Source organism: Akebia trifoliata, chromosome 3 (assembly GCF_017979445.1).
Source record: "Akebia trifoliata isolate Shusen 1 chromosome 3, ASM1797944v1, whole genome shotgun sequence".
Classification (NCBI taxonomy): domain Eukaryota; kingdom Viridiplantae; phylum Streptophyta; class Magnoliopsida; order Ranunculales; family Lardizabalaceae; genus Akebia; species Akebia trifoliata.
Genome location: NC_141377.1, coordinates 37815629 through 37839427, shown reverse-complemented (window position 1 = coordinate 37839427; position 23799 = coordinate 37815629). Strand labels below are relative to the sequence as shown.

At 33.4% G+C, this 23799-nt stretch overlaps 1 protein-coding gene across 1 annotated transcript; it reads left to right on the top strand.

Moving 5' to 3' along the window:
• Window positions 1-4576: 4576 nt before the first annotated feature.
• Window positions 4577-5449, top strand: LOC147406757 (vacuolar iron transporter homolog 4-like). The gene has a single exon (XM_086432795.1). It carries the CDS (start codon window positions 4688-4690, stop codon window positions 5315-5317), a length of 630 nt encoding a protein of 209 aa, XP_086288921.1. The 5' UTR covers window positions 4577-4687; the 3' UTR covers window positions 5318-5449.
• Window positions 5450-23799: the final 18350 nt, after the last annotated feature.

Here is a 23799-nt window from a genome sequence, read left to right as displayed (position 1 = left end):
GCCTATATATTTGGTCAACTTTTACTTGTAACGCCACAGTCAAATGAGAGGGGTCATAGGTCAATATTGTTAAAGCCCATGGGCTTAATTCATCCTTGAAAACCGGCTTAGCATAAGGGCTGGAGACACTCAGCTCTCTCTCTCTCCATTCAAGGTTGGAGCACATCCCAATAGTACTCATGTGATATGAGCCTATTCCAACACTTCCCCCTCAAAGCCAAGGCTAGAGACACTCGCCTCTCCCCCTTCACGTAGGGGTGGAGATACTAACCCAACTCAACCCATTCTTGAGGTACATCAGCTTTCATACCATGTTAAAGCCCATAGACCTAACTCATCCTTGAAAACCGACTTGCAAGGAGTGGCTTCCCCCACTTTATATATTGCACATCCCAATAGTACCCAAGAGATGTGGAACTATTCTAACACATATAAGATATAAGTATTATTTTTTTAACTTTACGGTGTTCTAATCCTTTTCTTCTTCTTCTTCTTCTTCTTCTTGCTTGAGACAGAATGCACAATAAACTAGTGGGAAAAATATGAGAATTGATTTAGGAGGATGCTGAGTGTGAGAATGAGGAGAGCATAGTGTTTAGAGGGATATTGTTAAGGGTGGTAATCTCAATATGATCCACGATCACGACTTGAAAACGACACGAAATTAATGGGTTTGGGTCATAATAGTGTCAACCCGTCTAACACGATTATTAAATGGGTTGGGTTTGAGTTATAGGCGTCAATCCACCTAACCTGTTTAGACACGTTTAGTTATTCATCATTAACATGTAATTTTAAATATATCAATAATTACTTAAGAATTGTTTAAATCACTCATTTTTTTCTAGAATTCCCTAGAACTTTTTCATAATATATTTTTTTTATATCAAATTCTATAAATATAATGGGTGTTTATCTTAAAATTAATAAATGGTTAAGCTTTAGTTTGGAAAAAAAAAATACTTCTCTTAATAAGTTGTTTATCTATATTTATATTTATATTTTTTTTTTACTTCATTTTTTTCCTTAAAATTTAGAGGTATATAGTGTTTGATTTCTAATATCGGCAAAATGACCCTCAGTAAGATTTAAGATCTCACAAAGTAAGGCTATTATGCCTCATGAGATAATGAAATGCACTTTGCTTAGCCAATAATATTAGTAATAATAATAATTTTTGGAAAGTATAATAATAATAATAATATTGAAAAACACTTTCCTTAATCAGTTAGGAAGGATATTTTTTTACCACATCACCTTATGGCATCCAAAAAACATCATTTGATGCCACATGATTGTAAAGGACAAAATTCTACGAACTTTGAATTTTTTTTTTTAAAAGAAGGTTATTTTTCACCATTAAACTTAGTTTATAGTTATGTGACCTTATTTTTAGTAATGATATTTTATTTTTTGTGGTGGAAATGAAACTTATGTTTTCTAATAAATATTAGAATTTTATTAAATAAGTTATATATGGGTTAGGTCAAGTATACCTATTTATAAACGGGTTCAGTTGGGGTTTAAGTTTTTGACACGATTATTCAGGTTGGGTTTGGGTTTAGTAAATTTTCATAGTACCCTTACCTCAACACAACACGAAGACAACCCATTGCCGCCCCTAGATATTGTTGCTTCACTGAAATGGTGTTTTTTTTCTTCTTTTTTGGGCGTGTGATAATCAATTTCATTAATTGTTGTGATAAGAAGAAATGTTTTGAATCTATGTATGTGGACTGTAAAGTAGAAATGCTTTCTAGACTGTGTTGCCTGCGGACTTCACACAAATGAGATGCTCCCCTTGACCTTAGTCTTCCCTAATAAACAAACATAAAATGACCTCAATGCTCTTGTTGTCCCTCTCATCATCATCCAAGAGTAGGGCTAGCAATGGATCGGGTGTGGGTTGGATGAAGCATATATCCAAATCCTTATCCAACTCTATATCTTATTATCTGTATTTGATTTTTAACCCAATTTTGCTAAGGATACCCACGTTTAACTATTTATCCAATTTTTTTTAGAGGATATCCACATCTGACTTGTACCCAAATTTCAAGAGGATGTCTGAATCGAGTATATATACATCATTGTGAAGATGATGGAAGAACCTTAATTTTTGATATCTTGTTTGTGAATTTATCATATTCTGATAGGATGTTTACTTACCCATATCCAACTCAAAAAAAAAATTCAGATAAAATAATTACAGAAAAAATTACTCGAAATTTTTAATCGGGTAAAAAAGAATTATAAACATACCCGAATAACTTGGGTCGGATGAATCAGTTAATCAAATATTATCCAACCCATTGCCAACCTTATCCAAGAGGAACAAAAAATGAAGGGGTGTTGGCTCATTTTCTCCTTTTCATTAATCTATATGGAGACCGAGGTCAAGGGTCAAAGTCATCAATTTTTAAAACATAAGGATATCAAAAATTTCACCAATAGGTGGAAGACCCAGTGTAAGGCAAAGGAGATGTTTTTTCAAAGGTTTTTATAATGATGCTCCTCTTTTAGGTATTCCTATGAATAATGCTTAAAGCATGAAACAATGTTCTTAACGATACATTTTAGTAAATTTTCTCAAAAGTAAGGTTTAGTATGGAAAGATTGATCAAGATATGTATGACTGGTAAGTCGATGAACTACTAGTGAATTTGTGATGATTGTGTACTAATCAATTTGAATGAGAATTTTGACAACATGATAAATGACATGCACAACAAGGAAAGATAATTAGAAATGAACATATTTGAGAAAATTTAGTTATAATTCTATTAGAAACAACAACCAAATGTCCATAGGTGTTTGGATTGAGAAAAATGGAGAGAAAAGAAATGAAAAAAAAAGTGAGTTTTCTTTCTCTCCAAAAGTGGAGAGAAACCCTTTTAAAATATTTTATTATTCCAACTCCGCCTCTAGATCTCGTTTAAGACATTTTAAAATTTTAAAATTTTAAAATTATCTCAATTTCTCTCCTCTCAATCCAAATATGGTGGAGAGAACCTGAATTTTCCTTCTCTTATCTTAATCATTGCGCGTCACATGAGCAACCAACCACCTTATTCATATCACATTCACCACAAAATATAAAAAGGGATTTTGAATGGGAGGTAAGTGGTTTTGATTTTTGAAAGTGTGAACCAAATTTGCCTTTGAATTCTATAAAGTGAGCGCACAAAGTTGGTTTTGAATTATAAAATTGTGTGGGGGTGGTGGCTGTAGTGTGGAATGCACACTCCCTCCCTCCCATTTACTAATATTATTATCTCCCACTACTCTTTTCCCAAGTGCCTTCCTATTCACCAATCCATCCATCAAATATACTTCTCTTATATTCTATTTAATTTACTTGTCTAATATTTCTGCTTTAGAATTAGAAAGAAAAAAATGAAAAATAAAAAAAGCAAAAAGAGTCACAAATCAATTCGAAACGCTTCCCTGATTTCCATTTGAGTGCTTATTCTCTACTCCAGGAGTTGTGTACGATACCCCAATCCATATCTCTTTTAATACCATTTAGCATATACTTTTCATATCTGCCTACCCATGCCACATAAATAACATTTTTTTCTTTTTAAAAAAATAAAAACATTCATGAATTAGTGGGCCGAAAAAATGTGCCACCTGATAACTAAAAAAGACTTGTTAGTTAAGGATACTCAACTCCTGGAGTATAGGATTCTCAAATCTTAACATTTCATGACAAAATATGGTCAGGTCTTTTGTCTTATTTTAAGTCATTGGTCATGCATAAGTCATGAAGAAGCTATATGTCTGGTATAACTGCCTTAAAAGCATTTCCTTTTCTTTTTTTCTCTTTTTAGATGAGATTCCTCCATTTTTTCTCTGTTCCTCACTGGAGATATAAAACATTTTGTTGGATGATGGTTTAGATGCTTTTTTACAATATTTACAGTATGTTTGGATTGCCATTGTTGCATAAATTTTTTTTAAAAAAATTAGCTTTAAATAAAAAGCTCTAAGATTATCAATCCAAATAGACCATTACATTGTTTACTAAAAAAAAATAATTAGTTACCATTTAAATTTTTTTTATAAATGCAATCGAGTGGCGTCTAATGGATGGACACAGTAAAGAAGTCCTAATGATAAAACCCTTTTTGGCCCCAATGAGTATGATAAAATATGGATGTTCTTTCTCTTTCAATCGAAGGACGGTATAATTAAGTTTATGCTCTAAGTGATTAATGATCAAGAGAAAGCAAAAAATTTTTTGCTCAACGACTTCCAATAAGAAGGGCGAGAGGATTATTCTTGATTATTCAAGACATGATCAAGGAAGGGATGATAGACTAGCTAATATGCTCCTTAAGAAGCTATGATTATAATCGGCTTAATTAAAAGGATCATTACCCATTAAGCTTTTACTATTATTATTTGATAAATGAAATGAGATTTGAGTTTAAAATTTGTTGGATCTCTCTATTTTTAGTTTTTTTTTTTTTCTTTAAATTTTTTTTCTAAAAGTAGTATACTATTGTTAAATGAGGCCAGCATTTCCCATTCTGTTAATAAGGCCATCCACCTTTGCTCCATTTTGCCCATCACCATCAACTCTACAGTTCAATTTATCTCCATAAATACCTTGTAGAGGGCGTGTGCCTTCCACACTTCTTCTCTTCAATATTTTATATAATATTTATCCTTCCTTCCCTTCATGGCAGTCCTTCAAACTCATGATCAAACATCCTTTAATGACGTTGAGCAACAAACAAGCATAAAACCTGAAGAAAAGGAATTCGACTACTCGCAAAGAGCACAATGGCTTCGAGCCGCAGTACTTGGAGCCAACGATGGCTTGGTCTCCATAGCATCATTAATGATGGGAGTTGGAGCTGTGAGAGAGGATGTCAAGGTTATGATCCTAAGTGGGTTTGCAGGGTTAATCGGTGGGGCGTGTAGTATGGCCATAGGAGAATTCGTATCCGTGTACTCTCAATTGGACATAGAGTTGGCTCAAATGAAGAGGGATAAGAGGAACAATGACGATGATGAGAGTAAGACTGATTTGCCAAATCCTGTCCAAGCGGCTTCGGCTTCAGCCCTAGCGTTTTCGGTAGGAGCAATGGTGCCGCTTCTAGCTGCTGCATTTATAAGGGAGCACAATGTGAGGTTGGGAGTGGTGGTTGGAGCAGTGAGCTTAGCCTTGGTGGTGTTTGGATGGGTGGGGGCAGTGTTAGGGAGGGCACCTGTGAGGAGGTCTTGTTTAAGGGTCTTGGTTGGGGGATGGTTAGCTATGGCTATAACATTTGGGTTTACAAAGTTGGTTGGCTCTAAGGGCTTGTGATAGGTGTGTTGTTATGGTGGTGGGGGTAAAGTTTGTCTCTTTATTTAATTTGTACTTTGTTATGTTTTTTTCTCATGTACTTCATCAAGGTTTGAAGAAATCAATCAATGAATTAATCTCACAATATCAATATATCATATCTAGTTTCATCAAATCGATGCATGTGACATTAGACTACCATGATTTTATTGGATTCTAATTACATGATTCTGATAGGGTTTATATTAATAAATAAATAATTCTTCCATTTCTACCTTCTAAATTTTTCAAAAATGTGCCATGACACAATAATTTTGGCTTCATATTCATACTATCCTTGTTTTGTAATTTCCCATAATTTTTTATCAAGTAAATATCAAAATTTTCGTTAACACGTTAGATTTTTTTTTTCTAGGCAAGCAATGTGTTAGTGGTTAGCAGAGATGAAGGTGGGTTCAATGGCATTTGAACCTAGGTCATGAGATTTACTCTTCTCAAGTCTTTACCAACTTTACTAAGTGGCACCTTCCAATAACACGTTAGATAATTCATAGGATCCAAAGCTTTTTTGGATAGTCAAATTTATACATACAAGTTTGAACAACCACTTGACCACATCTCATCACCCACTGTTCCAAATGCTCCTTATTAATGACAAATCTTATCTTACAACTCATAGTGCCTCTAAGAAGTTGAAACTTAATTTTATTGAAGTAACATGAACCTCAAAGACTAATATGTTGATCCAAACTCACAATGTTAAAATAAAATAAAATAAAATAAAGTAATTGCCAATTCTAGAATTTCTAATTTGTTTGTCAGATTTGGCGTGCACTGCTTGGTGGTTTTGTTGATGAAATAGGACTCACAATTACTCCCACTGAGTGCTAATGCTATCAGATAGGAAAAGGGTTGTGAACAAGATTTGGAGATATGTTGAGTTTAGTCTCACATTGGAGAAAATTTGCCTAGTCTCTCTCCTTATAAGCTCATGGGCCTTCCACTCAATGCCAATTGGTTTCAAGTTAGACCCTCAAATTTATCATGGTATCAAAGGGGGTTTTTCTCCCCTCCACGTCACCCAATTCATATCTCCACGTACTTGGAGGAGTGTGTTTAGTTTAATCCCACATCAAACAGTCATTGCCTTGTCTCTCCCCTTATAAGCTCCTAGGTCTCTCTACTCATTGCCAATTGATTTTGAGTTGGACACCCCAAACTTCTCAAGATGGACTAAGATTTTTATATTGCAAATTAGATTTTAATATTTAGAGAGCAAGATAGATTTGGAGAAAGTTTATTGCCCAAACAATCAATTTGAGGTTTCGAAACAAGGTAAATTATCTTAGCATTAAGTTTTATCGAGCAACAAGCAAAAACTAGAGTGATAAGTCGAAATTGCGTTTGCATGGAACTATCTTGGTTTTCAATGAAACACTTTTGAGTCTCTCATAGATCCCCATTTAACCAAAAGTATTTAAATTATGTGATGGAAATTCTGAGGATCATATTCCTCGAGATATGCATTTCAATGGATTAAAAGACCTTACTTAATCAAACAGTTGTAGCTGCTAGATCATCACCATCATTGACTCTTCATGGGGAGAGGCTGCCAAGATCAGATCTTCGAATTGCTTGCATGAAGAAGAGACACTAGTGTGGTCAAAGTGTCACATGAGTTGGGACAATGGATTTGTCGCGAGATACACTAGTGTTATTGGGAGATGTCCATCCATCGTAACACTACAAATAATTGATGCACTATGGGTTAGGCCCAAGCCCGGCCTACTAACGAGTAGTCGTGATCCAATGTATCTCATGCTGTTGCATAATAATATAAGCCCATATATTTGAACAAATAGGGCCATCACCATGATCGATTTAATACGTACACACGTGTTGCATAACTTCTTAATCAAGTACACACAGTACACATCTACAACAAAACGTGGGACCACATTTCATGTGTCCCCCAAACTTATCAGCATCCCTCATGATCCACTCCAATTTCGTTTGATTGAATCGAGATAATCATCTGACTATCTCACGTGGCATACTCAATTGACTCCCTCTGATATGACATGCGATAGAATCGTAAATCTGTACTCCTCGAGATACACTACTGTACTTTTTATGGGGATGTGTAATTGTGTATCTTAAGGAGTATAGATTTATGGTTCTTGCACATGTCACATCAAGGGAGTTGATTGAGCATGCCATTTATCACGACTCATTTCGTTTTGAGGTATTCGTTACACATTTCTCATGTTCCACAGGTTTCAATCTCGAGTACGTATTGGGGACCAACGTAGCTTCCTCTAGCTTCAATTGGTGGCACACATCATGCACCACGAATTTCTTTCCAAAGCATACCCCATCTCCCTCAAGTGTTGGTTGGGGTTACATCTCATCCCCACCCAACATAAATTTGGGAGAGTAGTATTCTTGCTTTAACTTGTAATTAAAAATCTTTGAGTTCCTTTTTTAAATCAGTCACCTTCAATTTTTTATTTTTTTATTTTTTTATTATTATTATTTTATTTTATTTTTGTCAGGGGGCGGGGGTGGGCGGGTTGTAAAAATCTTTTACCCTAATCGTTAACCTTAAGATTCACCCTTGTCTTCAACCTGCTATCCGCTTAAATTTCCAAAATAAGATTGAACTTTTAAAGTAGGTAAGTATGAAATTTTGGATTGAAAAGTCAAGGGTTTTCTTAAAATGGATAAAGGTGGGAGAAAACATAATAGATTGAAAATGAGGTTCAATAATTTAAAAATATATAAGTTACATTTTAAAAAGAAGGGATTTAGATTTTAGGATATTTTATTAGTTTATAGGAGAAGGCCAAACTCAATGGACGTGTCAAAATTTTGAAAAACACAAGGGATATCTCAAATATTCACTAAAACATGGAGGTTGTTAAGTCAAAATCATTCTATCGTGTATTTGCAGTGTATTGACCATCTCTAGCAAAGATCAAAATATGGGTCGATAGTTTGAGAATATTTTTGGTCCAATGGTAAATTGATTTTAAAGAAATCGCAATTGTTCCAATCTTTAAAGCCTACTGGTTTTTTCTTTTATTTTTCCCACTCCATATTCTTCTATTTTATGAACTAAATTTCCAACAATAAAAGACGTGACTCTCGACAAATTGCATGAAGGAACAAGAACCATTTAGCCGACCCCAAATCTCGAGGATAAGCTTTTAATAATGATGAAACACAATTTTGTTTATACGGTAATCCAAACTAATTTTTGGAACCTACATAGAGGTGAGTTAGGGATTTATCAACCAGAAATGATTTCCATCAACACTAAGAAAAATGGAATCAAAAAATGTGTAACAAATAATTCTTGTAATCCAGTATTAATAGGATTAGAAATTACCTCGCTCATCATTCTAACAAATTAGCCCTAAACTCTCATTCTCGTGGTTTCGGAGAATTATGTAAAAACTATCCATATCCAAGAACGACACTTCCATATCCTAAGCTCCCAATCCTATATAACCTATATTTTAAAACTTCTCCGATTGACTTGACTTGATTGAATTTTGAGTTATGTTTGTATTGGACTCGCCCGAATCAATTTTTTGATTCGACATGGAAACTCCACCCAGTTGACTGTGGGTTATAGACTCCACGGTATATATATATATATATATATAAAAGGGTCGGGTTCCGTAGACACATAAAACTACGCATAAAGCTACAATGTTTTTGTCTTATATGATTAAAAAGATTCAGAATAGGCTGATTTTTTGTGAGGATGATCTCTATGGTGAGAGGATCATCCTTGCAAAAAATCATCACATTCCAAAACTTCTAACCCCATCAAAACTGATTTACAAAAATTGGATGGTCTAAAATTTTTCATCTTGTAAATATGGGGTTAGAAGTTTCATAATAGGCTGATTTTTGGCAAGGATGGTCTCCTCACTATAGAGATCATCCTCACAAAAAATCAGTCCATTCCAAACATTTTTGCCCATATAAAACAAAATACGTTGTACCTTTATGAGTAGCTTTATGTCTATACGAATCCTAATCATATATATAATTCTTTTTTAAAATAGAATATAATACTAATTTTAAATTTCAAAATATTAAAAATAATTTTCAAGATATTTAGGAATTTTAAAGCATAGATAGTAAGGTGTGCAACATTAAATTTAAAGGGTCCACCCTTAAAAATCTTTTTGGTTTATGACATCGACTTATTAAAAAACTCATTTATTTATCCTTGTACATCGTTTTCCATTTTTGTTTGTAAAATTAACTTGTCAAAACACTCATTTATTTTACATTTAATGCACTTGAATCAAATTTTGAAATATGGATGCCATCTCCCAAATAACAAATTAAATAGCATTTGACGATGAGCTTGTGCCTGTTTGAACGAATCATCATAAATGATTGAAGTATATCGCTCACGATACATTAAATATTTTTCCAGTCACTCTTGTATAAAGAGCAAGGTATTGTAAAGTGAGTCTGTTGTTTCAACTTATGTTACCCAATTCGTTGCTACTAGTCTAAACTATGAACTAGTATGAAGCAAATCAATTCGTGGTACGGTTCGTATTAGATTCGTAAAATCAAACGAACCACGAATCTATCGAATTTTGATTGTGTTCAATGAACCAAAGCATTAAGATCGACGAACCCAACAATTTGGTTTATCGAACCAAATAATTTTTAAATTGTTTGGTGAACCAAGCCAATTGATTATATATGTATATATATTCATATTAAAAATTTAGATTATTTTATTAATTTATTTCTATTTAACTTGGAATTTTTTAACATTATAATTGTACTTATAACTTGAATACTTGAATTATATATAAGCACAAATGAACCAAGCTAACAAATCGGTCTAGGAAACCAAAGCGAACCAAGAAATGAATTATCTCCACCAATCTCTACGAACCGAGTTCGTTATAGAGTGACGAATCACGAACCCAAGTTCAAATCGAACGATCCAACGAACCAGTTAAAATAGGTTTCGACTGCCACAATAGTATTCCATCACCCCCTTTCTTGGAAAGTAGTCGCTACCTAAGTCATAAAAGTTGCATATTGAAATCCACATTCTCCTAACTTTTCAAAGTGGAATTTAAACACGTTTAAATTCTTTTTTTAAACACCTGATTTGGACTAAATGTTAGGTTATATTTCATCTTTTATAAAAGGTTTCTTCATTTGTTCCATGGACACATTTCAATCAAATGACCAATTAGATAGTTCCATGTAGAAACATGCTTAGTTACATGAACCATCGATTAAAAAGTACGATTCTTAGGTACTAGACTCCACAATTAGTTTATTGTCTAACCTCATAAAAAAAGAGTCATAATAATCTGACTTACCCACGTGGCATACTCAATCGACACTCCTGACATGTATTTGATGTTTGGTACGACTTAGAATGTACAATTTAGATAGGAAAATGGGAAAACACGACAAGGAAATAATAGCTAACTCGCCTACCATTTCAAGCCTAAAATAACTATTCATCAACTTTTTTTTAGTGTATTAAACATCGAACTAGTGGTCCGATTTAAATTCTTAATTAGTGAACCACCAATTTTTGTGGATTTTTATTTTTTTATAATATAAATGATAATAATTTAAAATTTAATTAATTAATTTTATATCTATAGATATAAATGATAATAATATATATAACCTTAAGAGACAATCTTAAGGGACAATGTTAAGAGATAAAATTTATCTTCTATAACCTTAAAGTTTTGGATTGGGCTGATTTTTTGTGAGGATAATCTCTAGTGAACGTGAGATATTAAATCTTGGTTAAAAAGTGACATGTGAGTTGGTCTCGTTCAACTTCGATATCAAGTTAACTCGGATGATACGTCTCTATCTCATATAGAGTTTTAAAACCATGCACAAAAGTGATAATGATAAATTGGCACTAAGTGGAGAGTGCCTTACAAAATTAACTTGTGAGGTGGGGATTGCCCTCGATCTTTATATGGTCGAGGGTTATGATACCCAGGCAATGTAGGATTATCACTCACAGGTGGGTACCATGATTTTAAAATTCATTCGAGACCGAGACGTATTGTCCGAGTTAATTCAATATCAGAGTTGAACGAGACCAACTCACAAAATTATTTTTTGATCTAGATTTAAGACTCATATTCAATTTTTTGATTTGTCTCATGAGACGTATCGAAAAACTCGTTCGAGACGACTCGGTATTGGATCTGGACAAGATGAGATGCAACGCCAAACCAAGTTTTAAAACCATGTTAGGTACAGAGAGTTGTACAGTGTCGAATGGTAGATGGGTCACAAACGTAACTAATAAGTCATCACCAATTCCGTGACCTTTTCCACCTAATTAAGAGGTTATACCACCACCTAACTAAGAGGTTATACCATCCTCTCTCCGTGTTCAGAAATTTTGTATGTCTTCATCAATCATGCCTCCAATCACTAAAGTCAAGGGTCTGGATGAGAGGAATCATGCCATATTTCTTCACTAAATACATCGAACACCAAACATATCTACAACAAAAGGTGGGACCACATTTCTTGTGTCCCCCAAACTTATGAGCATCCCTCATGATCCACTCCAATTTCGTTTGATTGAATGAATCAAGATAATCATCTGACTATCCCACGTGGCATACTCAATCGACTCCCTCTGACATGACATGTGATAGAATCGTAGATTTGTATTCCTCGAGATACATAATCATACTTTTTATAGGGATGTGTAATTGTGTATCCCAAGAAATATAGATTGATGATTCTTGCACACATCACATCAAAGGAGTTAATTGAGTATGCCACTTATCACAACTCATTTTGTTTTGTGGCATTGGTTGCACATTTCATGTTCCACAAGTTTCAATCTTTAGTACCTATTGGGGACCAACGTTACGCCTCTAACTTCAATTGGTGGCACACATCATGCTCCACGAATTTCTTTTCAAAGCGTACCCCATGTCCCTCAAGTTTTGGTTGGAGATACGTCTCATCCCCACGCAGCATAATTTTGGGAGAGTAGTGTTCTTGCTTAAACTTGTAATTAAAAATCTTTAATTTTTTTTTCAAAATCAGCCACCTTCAACTTTTTGAAGGGGGGGATCTTTTACCCTAATCTTCGGCCTTAAGATTCACCCTTGTCTTCAACCTTCTATCCACTTAAAATTTTAAAATAAGATAGGGTTTTTAAAGTAGGTGAGTATGAAATTTTGGATTGAAAAGTCAAGGGTTTTCTTAAAATGGATAAAAGTAGAAGAAAACATAATAGATTGAAAATGAGGTTCAATAATTTAAAAATATATAAGTTTCATTTTAAAAGGAAGGCATTTAGATTTTATGATATTTTATTAGTCTATAAGAGAAGGTCAAGGTCAAGGGACGTGTCAAAATTTTGAAAAAACACAAGGGGTATTTCAAATATTCACTATAACAAGGAGGTTTATTTAGTCAAAACCATTCTATCATGTATTTGCAGTGTATTGACCATCTCTAGCAAAGATCAAAATATGGGTCGATAGTCTGAGAATATTTTCGGTCCAATGGCACATTGATTTTGAAGAAATCACAATTGTTCCAGTCTTTAAAGTCTACTGGTTTTTTCTTTTATTTTTCCAACTCCATATTCTTCTATTTTATGAACTAAATTTCCAACAATAAAAGACGTGACTCTTAACAAATTGAATGAAAGAACAAGAACCATTTAGTTAACCCCAAATCTCAAGGATAAGCTTTTAATGATGATGAAACACAATTTTGTTTATATGGTAATCCAAACTAATTTTTGGAACCTACGTAGAGATGAGTTAGGGATTTATCGATCAGAAATGATTTCCATCAACACTAAGAAAAATGGAATCAAAACTCTTGGTGAAATGTGTAACAAATAATTCTTGTAATCCAATATTAATAGCATTAGAAATTACCTCACTCATCATCCTAAAAAATTAGCCCTAAACTCTCATTCTCATGGTTTCGGAGAATTATGTAAAACTATCCATATCCAAGAACAACACGTGCATATCCTAAGCTCCCAATCCTATATAACCCATATTTTAAACTTCTCCGATTGACTTGACTTGATTGAATTTTGAGTTATGTTGGTATTGGACTCGTCCAAATCAATATGTTGATTCGACATGGAAACTCAACCCACTTGACTGTGGGTTATAGATTCCACGTGTATATATATTATTCTTTTTTAAAATAGAATATAATACTAATTTTAAATTTCAAAATATTAAAAATAATTTTCAAGATATTTAGGAATTTTAAAGCATAGATAGTAAGGTGTGTAACATTAAATGTCAGGGGTCCACCCTTATAGATCTTTTTGGTTTATGACATCGACTTATTAAAACCCTCATTTATTTATCCTTATACATCATTTTCCATTTTTGTTTGTAAAATTAACTTGTCAAAACACTCATTTATTTTACATTTAATGCACTTGAATCAAATTTTGAAATATGGATGCCACCATCTCCCAAATAACAAATTAAATAGCATTTGAGGATAAGCTTGTGCCTGTTTGGAGGGATCATCATAAATGATTGAAGTATGTCGTTCACGGTACATAAAATATTCAGCCAGAGCCGCTCCTGTATAAGGAGCGAGGTATTGTAATGTAGCAGGTGAGTCTGCTGTTTCGACATATGTGGTAATGCTATTAGTCTAAACCATGAGCTGGTATGAAGTGAATCAATTCGTGGTACGGTTCGTATTAGATTCATAAAATCAAACGAACCATGAACGTATTGAATTTTGATTGTGTTCGACGAACCAAAGCATTAAGTTCGATGAACCGAACAATTTGGTTCATCAAACCAAATAATTTTTTAATTGTTTGGGGAACCAAGCCAATTGATTATATATATTTTTTCATTATTCATATTAAAATTTTGGATTATTTTATTAATTTATTTTTATTTAATTTGAAATTTTTTAACATTATAATTGTAGTTATAACTTGAATACTTGGATTATATATAAGCACAAGTGAACCAAGCTAACAAATCGATCTAGGAAACCAAAGCGAACCAAGAAATGAATTATCTCCACCTACCTCTAGGAACCAAGTTCGTTATAGAGTGGCGAACCACGAACCCAAATTCAAATCGAATGAACCAACGAACCAGTTAAAATAGGTTTTGACTGCCACAATAGTATTCCATCACCCCCTTTCCTGGAAAGTAGTCGCTACCTAAGTCATAAAAGTTGAATTTTGAAATACACATTCTCCTAACTTTTCAAAGTGGGATTTAAACACGTTTAAATTCTTTTTTTAAACAACTGATTTGGACTAAATGTTAGGTTTGTATTTCATCTTTTATAGAAGGTTTCTTCATTTGTTCCATGGACACATTTCAATCAAATGACCAATTAGATAGTTTCATGTGGAAACATGATTAGTTACATGTACCATCGAATAAAAAGTACGATTCTTAGATTCTAGACTCCACAATTAGTTTATTGTCTAACATTATAAAAAAGAGTCGTGATAATCTAACTTACCCACGTGGCATACTCAATCTACACCCCTGATGTGAAATGTTCGTGAACTGTAGATCTACTCTCCTCAAGATATAAAACATCACTTTTTTTTATGGGGGGAATGCATTTTTGTATCCCAAGAAGAGCAGATCTCCGATTCTCGTGCAGGTAATGTCAGGAGGTGTCGATTGAGTATGCCAAATGGGTAAGTCAGATTATCCTGATTTAAAAAAAAAAAAAAATCTAAACTAGTTATGTTTTACGGAACTAAATGCTGGATGATTAAGAAGCGTCGTATAAATAGCTTGAGCATCTGTGAATATAGAGACATTAAGATAAAATTTGAAATGGATGCATTCTAGAAAATGTAGGAATACCCTTTAGGGAAAATATATTAAGGGAGGCTTGGGATTTAACAATGTACGACAAGTTTATTAGCCCAGGTAGGCACTTAAATTGAGTCTGGCATGTTATGAACTTCTTTCCTATGAGTAACCGATATAAATGTCATTATTAGTGGTAGATTTGGTCCCATGATATTGTGAGATAACTATAATTTTCTCAACAACCAAATCATTTACTCTATCTCGCCCCCAATGTATTTGATGTTAGGTATGACTTAGAATGTACAATTTAGATAGGAAAATGGGAAAACACGACAAGGAAGTAATAGCTAACTCGCCTACCATTTCAAGCCTAAAATAACTATTCATCAACTTTTTTTTAGTGTATTAAACCAGTGGTCCAATTGAAATTCTTAATTAGTGAACCACCAATTTTTGTGAATTTTTATTTTTTATACTATAAATGATAATATATATATATGGAAAATGTTCAGCACCCTACAATTTGCCCAACATGTTTTGTCCTATATGGGTTAGAAATTTTAGAATGGACTGATTTTTGGTGAGGATGATCTCTATGGTGAGGAGATCATCCTCACTAAAAATCATCTCATTCCAAAACTTCTAACCCTATGTTTACAAGTTGAAAAATCGTGGACCGTCCATTTTTTGTAAACCATTTATGATGGGGTTAGAAGTTTTGGAATGGGCTGATTTTTGGTGATGATCTCTACAGTTAGAAGATCTTCCTCACCAAAAATCAGTTCATTCCAAAATTTCTAGTCCCATGTTTACAACTTGAAAAATCGTGGATCATCCATTTTTGTAAACCATTTTTATGGAGTTAGAAGTTTTGGAATAGGCTGATTTTTGGTGAGGATGATCTCTACACCATAGAGATCATCCTTACCAGATCATCCTCACCAAAAATCAGCCTATTCCAAAACTTCTAACCCATGTAGGACAAAACAAGTAGGGTATATATATATATGGGAGCGATTCAACAGCCCTAAAGTTTGCCAAACATTTTTCAAAACATGGGTTAGAAAATTTGGAATGAGCTGATTTTTTGTGAGGATGATCTCTATGATGAGGAGATCATCGTCACAAAAAATCAGTCTAATCCAAAACTTCTAATCCCATTAAAAGTGATTTACAAAAATTGGACAATGCACGATTCTTCAATTTGAAAACTAGGGTTAGAAATTTCAAAATGAGCTGATTTTTGGAGAGGATGATTTCTTCACCGTAAAGATCATCATCACAAAAAATCAGCTCATTCCAAAGTTTTTAACCCATGTTTTGAAAAATATTTGGCAAACTTTTGGGCTAGTGAACCGTTATATATATTTATAGGAAATGTTCGGCACCCTACACTTACCCTACGTGTTTTGTATTACATGGGTTAAAAGTTTTGGAATGAGCTGATTTTTGGTGAGGATGATCTCTACGGTTAGAAGATCATCCTCACCATAAATCAGTCCATTCCGAAATTTCTAACATCATGTTTACAAGTTGAAAAATTGTGGACCATCCATTTTTTGTAAATCATTTTTTATGGGGTTTGAAGTTTTGGAATAGGCTGATTTTTGGTGATGATGATCTCCTCACCATAGAGATCATCCTCACAAAAAAAAAATCAGCCTATTCCAAAAATTCTAACCCATGTAAGACAAAACACGTAGGGTAAAGCGCAGAGTAAAGTGTAGGGTGTCGAACATGATCATATATATATGGTCGCGTTCAACACTAAACATTTTGGCCAACCATTTTTGTCCTACATGGGTTTGAAGTTTTGGAATGGGTTGATTTTTGGTGATGATGATCTCTACGGTGAAGAAATCATCCTCACCAAAAATCAGCCCATTCCAAAACTTCTAGCCCCATGATTACAAGTTGAAAAATCGTGGACCGTCTATTTTTGTAAACCATTTTATATTGGGTTAGAAGTTTTAGAATGGACTGATTTTTTGTGATGATGATTTCCTTACCGTAGAGATCATCCTCACAAAAAAACCCATGTTTTGCCAAAATGTTTGGTGCTTATATATATATGGGAAATGTTCAGCACCAAACATTTTGGCAAAACATTTTTCAAAACATGGGTTAGAAGTTTTGGAATGGGCTGATTTTTGGTGAAGATGATCTTTACGGTGAGGAGATCATCATCACCAAAAATCAGCCCATTCTAAAACTTCTAACCCCATCAAAAATGGTTTACAAAAAATGGACAGTCCACGATTTTTCAACTTGTAAACATGGGGTTAGAAGTTTTGGAATGGGCTGATTTTTGGTAAGGATGATCTCTCAGCCCATGCCAAAACTTCTAACTCATGTAGGACAAAAATGATTGGCTAAAATGTTTAGTGCTGAACATGACCCATAATATATATATATATATATATGATAATGTTAAGAGATAAATTTTGTTTTATATGACTTAAAAGTTTTTAGATTGGATTGATTTTTTGTGAGGATAATCTCTAGTGAACGTGAGATATTAAATCTTGGTAAAAAAATTGACTTGTGAGTTGGTCTCGTTCATCTTCAATATCAAGTTAACTTGGATGATACGTCTCTATCTCGGATAGAATTTTAAAACCATGCACAAAAGTGATAATGATAAATTGGCACTAAGTGGAGAGTGCCTTACAAAATTGACTTGTAAGATGGGGATTGCCCTTAATCTTTATATGGCTGAGGGCTATGATACCCAGGCGATGTGGGACTATCGCTCACAAGTAGGTATCATGATTTTTAAATTTGTTTGAGACCGATACGTATCGTCCGAGTTAACTCAGTATCAGAATTGAACAAGACCAACTCACAAAATTATTTTTTAATAGAGATTTAAAGTTCACGTTCAATTTTTTTATTTGTCTCATGATATGTAAAACTTGTTCGAGACAATTCAATATCGGATCTGGACGAGACACGACACGCCAAACCGAATTTTAAAACCATGGTAGATACAGAGTAGTACAGTGTCGAATGGTAGATGGGTCATAAGTAGTCATCACCAATTCCGTGACCTTATCCACCTAACTAAGAGGTTATACCATGCTCTGTCCGTGTTCAGAAATTCTGTATGTCCTCATCAATCATGCCTCCAATCAGTAAAGTCAAGGGTCTGGATGAGAGGAATCATGCCATGTTTCTTCACTAAATACGCAAACAAAAAACAAAATTTTTTTTTTTTTTTTTGAAAAAAAAAAACCAGAAAAAGAAGACAAGTCAAGTCATCAAGTGCGGGTCTACCACTTTCACAATCACATGTATCCTACCAATGGCAAAGCCAAAAGTTTAAGCAAACTACATGATATTGTCAGCGATGTTATATATGTTCAGGCATATTAAATGGTTAGGGTTGTTAATGGATCGGATTCAGATTTGGATCGGGTCAATGAATAACCAATCTGATAAGAGTTGGATCTATTTGATAAACTATCGGATGGATTTGGATCATGCACGTTCTAATAGAATAATAGATTAGAAAAATATAACAAACAACCAAAAAAAACCCTTAAATTAGCTCCAAAGATTTGGATAGGATTGCCAATGTGTATAACAGTATATGCCCCGCCAAACCTATCATGGATCAGGTTTGGTTCATTAAAAGGCCCAGTGAGATATTAGCTTGAGTCGGGTCGGGTCAGGTCAGGCTGGGGAAAATCCAATTAATTAAATGGTCAGTTTTGGAGTTCAGATCATTTTGGATGGTTTGATGGGGTTGGACAAGTTGAATAATCATAATTTCATTTTGATTAACAAGTAGATTTAATGTTTTAAAAAAAGATATACAAAATTAAAAATAAAATTACAAGTAAATAAAATCATATATAACCTTTAAATCCATCATTGAGAGAACATTTAGACAAATCAAAGTTCATATTAATATTAAATAATTATTCACAAGTCATAATAATAAGATGGAGTATAAAAAATTAAATAAAAATTTATAATTAATACAAAAATATTTATATATTAAGATATAGCATCGGGTTTGGATTGAATTGAGTTGCTCGTATCTTCAATCTGAACTCAACTCGACATTAATCTTATTATTATTTAAAAAGTTGCATGATTCAAGATTGTTTATTTGAGTCACGTGAATGAACTGTTACATTGGTCCAAGTGACACCTCAACGCTTTACACATGAAGGTTGAAAATTAATTTGAAATAAAGAATTTAAAAAATATAACTTTCACAAAAACTAAGAACTTGAAAATGGGTAATCACTGAATTATCAAATTTAGAATTGAAATTAAATGGTGAAAAAATGTCTTAGAAATCATAAAATCTCATGCTCTACATCCATACGGCTCTTGAACATGTTTGAAGAGGTCATATGGGCATTTCGTCCATATCAAAGTTTTTAAACTCGTCCGAAATCGAGACATATCATCCGAGTTAACTCGATATCAAAGTTGAATGAGATCAATTCACAAAGTCATTTTTAACGAATTTTACGTCTCAAGTTCAATTTTTTAAATTATCTCATAAGACATCTCAAATGTATTGAAAAACTCATCCACCACGACTCGGTATGGGAGCTGAACGAGTCAAGACGTGATATCGAATTCAAAAACCATGGTCCATATGGATAAATGGCCCTTCGATCCGTACAAACCACTCTTTGACATGGTTGACAAAATAAAAAGAAGTATCTGTCAATATCCCCTCCTCCCAGCTTTTCTGTGAGATATTTCAAGGTGTTCAGATCCAATCTCTCTCTCTCTCCTCAACAAAAAAAAAAATGGGTTCTCTGTCAGAATTCCTCTCCAACATCTACACAACCACTGTCATCTTCTTCTCTCTATTACTCCTGGAAGCAGTGATCTTGATCAGATCCTTATCTAGGGCCACGTGGAGGTATCGTAAGCGTGAGATCTCAAAAGTTCCCTATCTGGCCTTAGTAGAAGAAAATCACCCAACAATAGTTTACCGGGTCGGATCGAAGCCAGAATTGGTAGAATGCGCCGTGTGTTTATTCAAAATAGAGGAAGGAGAAGAGATCAGGGAGTTGCAATGTAACCATGTGTTTCACAAAGATTGCTTGGACAGGTGGCTAGAGCATGATTGGGCCACGTGTCCGTTGTGTAGGAGATCTGTGTTACCTGAAGAGATCGTGATCGAACATCGTCGATTGGTGAGTCAGCAAGAAAACGAGGGTGATGAAGAGCTGGTGCTATTGTTGTCTGCGTTACATGGTAGTAATTTACATAGATTATTTGTCGCCTAATTTCTACAACTCCATTTGTAATTTTTAAAATTGAAGATTAAAAATTGGAGATTGGAAATTTTCTCCAGTGTTTGTAAATATAATTAATTAATTTTATGGTGTCACATCAACTTTTTTATATCTCACACACCAAATTATATGATTTCTTTGGTTTATCACATTTTAATTGTTCATGAGAGATTCTTTTGGCACACAAGTTTTACCTATTACAACCCAATTAAAAATAAAGAAAATTAATCAATGATTGAGAATAAGTAAAAGTTGGGGTGCCAATAGAAGCTCTCTCTATTTTTATTTTTTATTTTTTATTTTTTGGCTAAATGAACTTGTTTGAACAAATGTTATATTGTTCTGTAATGTTGAGATTATAATTTGAGCAAAAGCTTGGTGATATTTCGAGAGTGTGTTTTAATATTAAATTGAGGTGTGATAAATAATTTAAGAAATTGGAATGTAATAAGCAAAAGTTGGGGAGTCAATAGCAGCTCTCTTTTTATACGGTAAATCTCCATTCTGTGTGCTGAATCTGACAAAATTTCAAGTTGGATACGATGTTCATTTTAATTCCTAGAACATATTTTTTCAGTAAATTCGGTACTTTTATAATCAACGAATTTGTTAATAAAATACCATGATTTTGTCGTTATGGTGAACTCGTTAGTAATTTATCAATGAATTCATTGATTTTAAAAATTACGAATTCACTGTGACATAAGTAGCTCACATTTTCAGAAACATCTCCTTTAAAAAAAAAAATATAGATTGTGGTGTTATATGTAAAAGTTGGTGTGTCATTGTAGCTCTCTTGTGAATTGACCACACACCTTTACCATTTTCTCTTTTATTTTACTTTTTCTTTTTTTTTTCTTTCTTTTTCTTTTGATTTTTGTTGGGAAGTGGAGGTGTTTAATTTGGGTTTTTTCTTAGTTGAGAAAAATCTATTCAAACTGTAAACAAGTCTGAATGTGAGGAGAGTGGCATTGCAACTGGTTACACCTTTTTTCCATTTTATCTTGTTATGTGCTTAGGGCCTGTTTGGAAGAAGAGAGTTAGGCGTGAAAGTTGCAACTCACACGCCCGACTTCAAAAATGTATTTTTCTCCAACTTTTCATAACTCGTTTTTTAAGGAAGTATGGCTCTCTATCTAGTAGGTGAGAATTATAAAATCCTTATTAATTGAGAGCTGATATCTCACTCTTGAGTTTGAAATAAAAAAATAAATGATGGTGATCACAACGTCTCGATATATTGATAGAACCTTGAATTTGATATCTATCAAACATCTTTTCTTCGCAAAATAACAAGAAATCGCATTGTCGGTCAGTTGGTGGATCACCAAACCTCCTAATGGATCTACACCAACCAATTTAAGGGTAGTTTAAATCGAGGAAGTGGGTAGCGGCATTGGGTGGATGGTCCATGGACAATTAAAAATTAAAGTTATGATTAACGCTTATTATGAATTTTCATAAGTCCAACACCTAATAATACAATTTTAAAAGTCCAACTCTTGAGAGAATAATTACTTGAACCAAACAGATCCAAAGTTTCATCAAAGTAGTATTATAAAAAGAGTTGGTGGAGGCAACTTGTATGGTAGCTTGAAAAGCATGTTATTTTAAAAGTTAACAAATTAAATTTTGATTTAAATAAAATATTCATAAAAAAAATAGAATACATTATGAAATTTAACCTTATAATAGCATTATTTAACATTATAAAGTGATGGTTTTGGCCATTATTTAGTATAAATGGTAGAATTTATTTAATGTTTTTATACTTCAACATCTGTTACAAATATTGATGGTCAGATCTAGGTTGTGCTTTTCCCAAAGATTATACCAACTAAAACAAGGAACCGTTTAAGCCGAGGCCAGTTATATAAAAAAATTAAAAAAATTAAAAAAAAAAAAAAAGAGTCCAACGGAGCAGGTTTGACCCAGTCCGACCTGCTTCGATCATCCATATGCATTCTAGAATGAGAGCCAACTTTTGTCTTTTACTCTTTATCTCTTTCTTCCAAATTGAGATAAGGATCACAATATTAATAAGGGTAGTGTTCTTTTGACAAAATCCTAGATAAAGCATTTTGTCTTATATGGGTTAAAAGTTTTGGAATGGACTGATTTTTGTAAGGATGGTGAGAAAATCATCATCACCAAAAATCAGTCAATTATGAAATTCCTAACTCTTATTTATAAGTTGAAGAATCGTCAATCGTCAATTTTCTACTGATAGTTTGTAATCACTTTTCATAGGGTTAAAAGTTTCATAATTGGATGATTTTTTGTGAGGATAATCTATTGACTATAGAGATCATTCTCACAAAAAATCAGCCCATTAAGAATTTTCTCTATAATGTTGTTTAAGATTTTGTCAAAATAACCCGACCCTATTAATAATTGAGATTATTTTACCATTTTGTCTGTTAGTGTCATATAACATGTTCTTTCTCCTAATTTCATTTATATACGGACTTCTACCCCCACCATCAATTGAACTTACATAATTTGGCATGATTGGTAATTTCCAAAGTATTTATAGCAAAACCTAATCTCGAAGATTTGGAGTCAACTAAAGGAATCATGTTCCTTTATTCCATTTTGTTAAAAATCAAGTATTCTGTCATTGAAAATGAGTTCATATAACTTTTTTAATTTTCGTACACATTCTTTTGTACCTTTCTCTCATACTTTTAGAATGTTAGATTCATGACAAATGACTCATAAACAAACAAACAAACAAACAATCCAGACCAACAGGTAAGATCTATTTTTCTAATACTTGATGTATCCTTGAGATATGTGTGTCATACTAACTATTGGATTTCATGTTTAGACGGTGAGGGATTATTTGTTTCTTTATGAGTAACGTTTTTGCAACTCGAGTCCCAACCACATTAACACCATTATTGCTTTTCAGCAAACAATGATTTTGTATGTGAAGGCAGAATAAATTATGTTCCTCCTTCAGAAAAGTACAAGTAATTTTTCTTCCCTTCAACATCATCAGATTCCCTACTTTTAGGAATCAATCAATTCTTGAGCTGTGTCAATTCGTCTAGTTCGGGTTACCCAACCCAACAAACAATCAAGTCTAAAAATGGACCCAAATCAACTGGTCTTTTGAGTACTTGTTCCAGGTAAAAAAAATTATTACCAGGATACTCGGACCCAAACTACGTTTCCCCCGATTTACACTCCGATAGCAATGGTTGCTTAGAGCCACCTACAGTACTTGATTTATTCATCTTTTCTTTCTTTTCTTGTACTCTAAACACTAACGAAACCTACAAATCTGACATACAATCTGAGGTTGATTACAGCGTCGATAGTTTTTCATTTTGTTCTAAGATTCAGTAGGCACACTGATGAGGAGGAAAGATGGGTATTTATGAACAGT

Coding starts and splice junctions, on each gene's coding strand:
- LOC147406757 (XM_086432795.1), top strand. CDS start 4,688: ATGGCAGTCCTTCAAACTCATGATCAAACATCCTTTAATGACGTTGAG.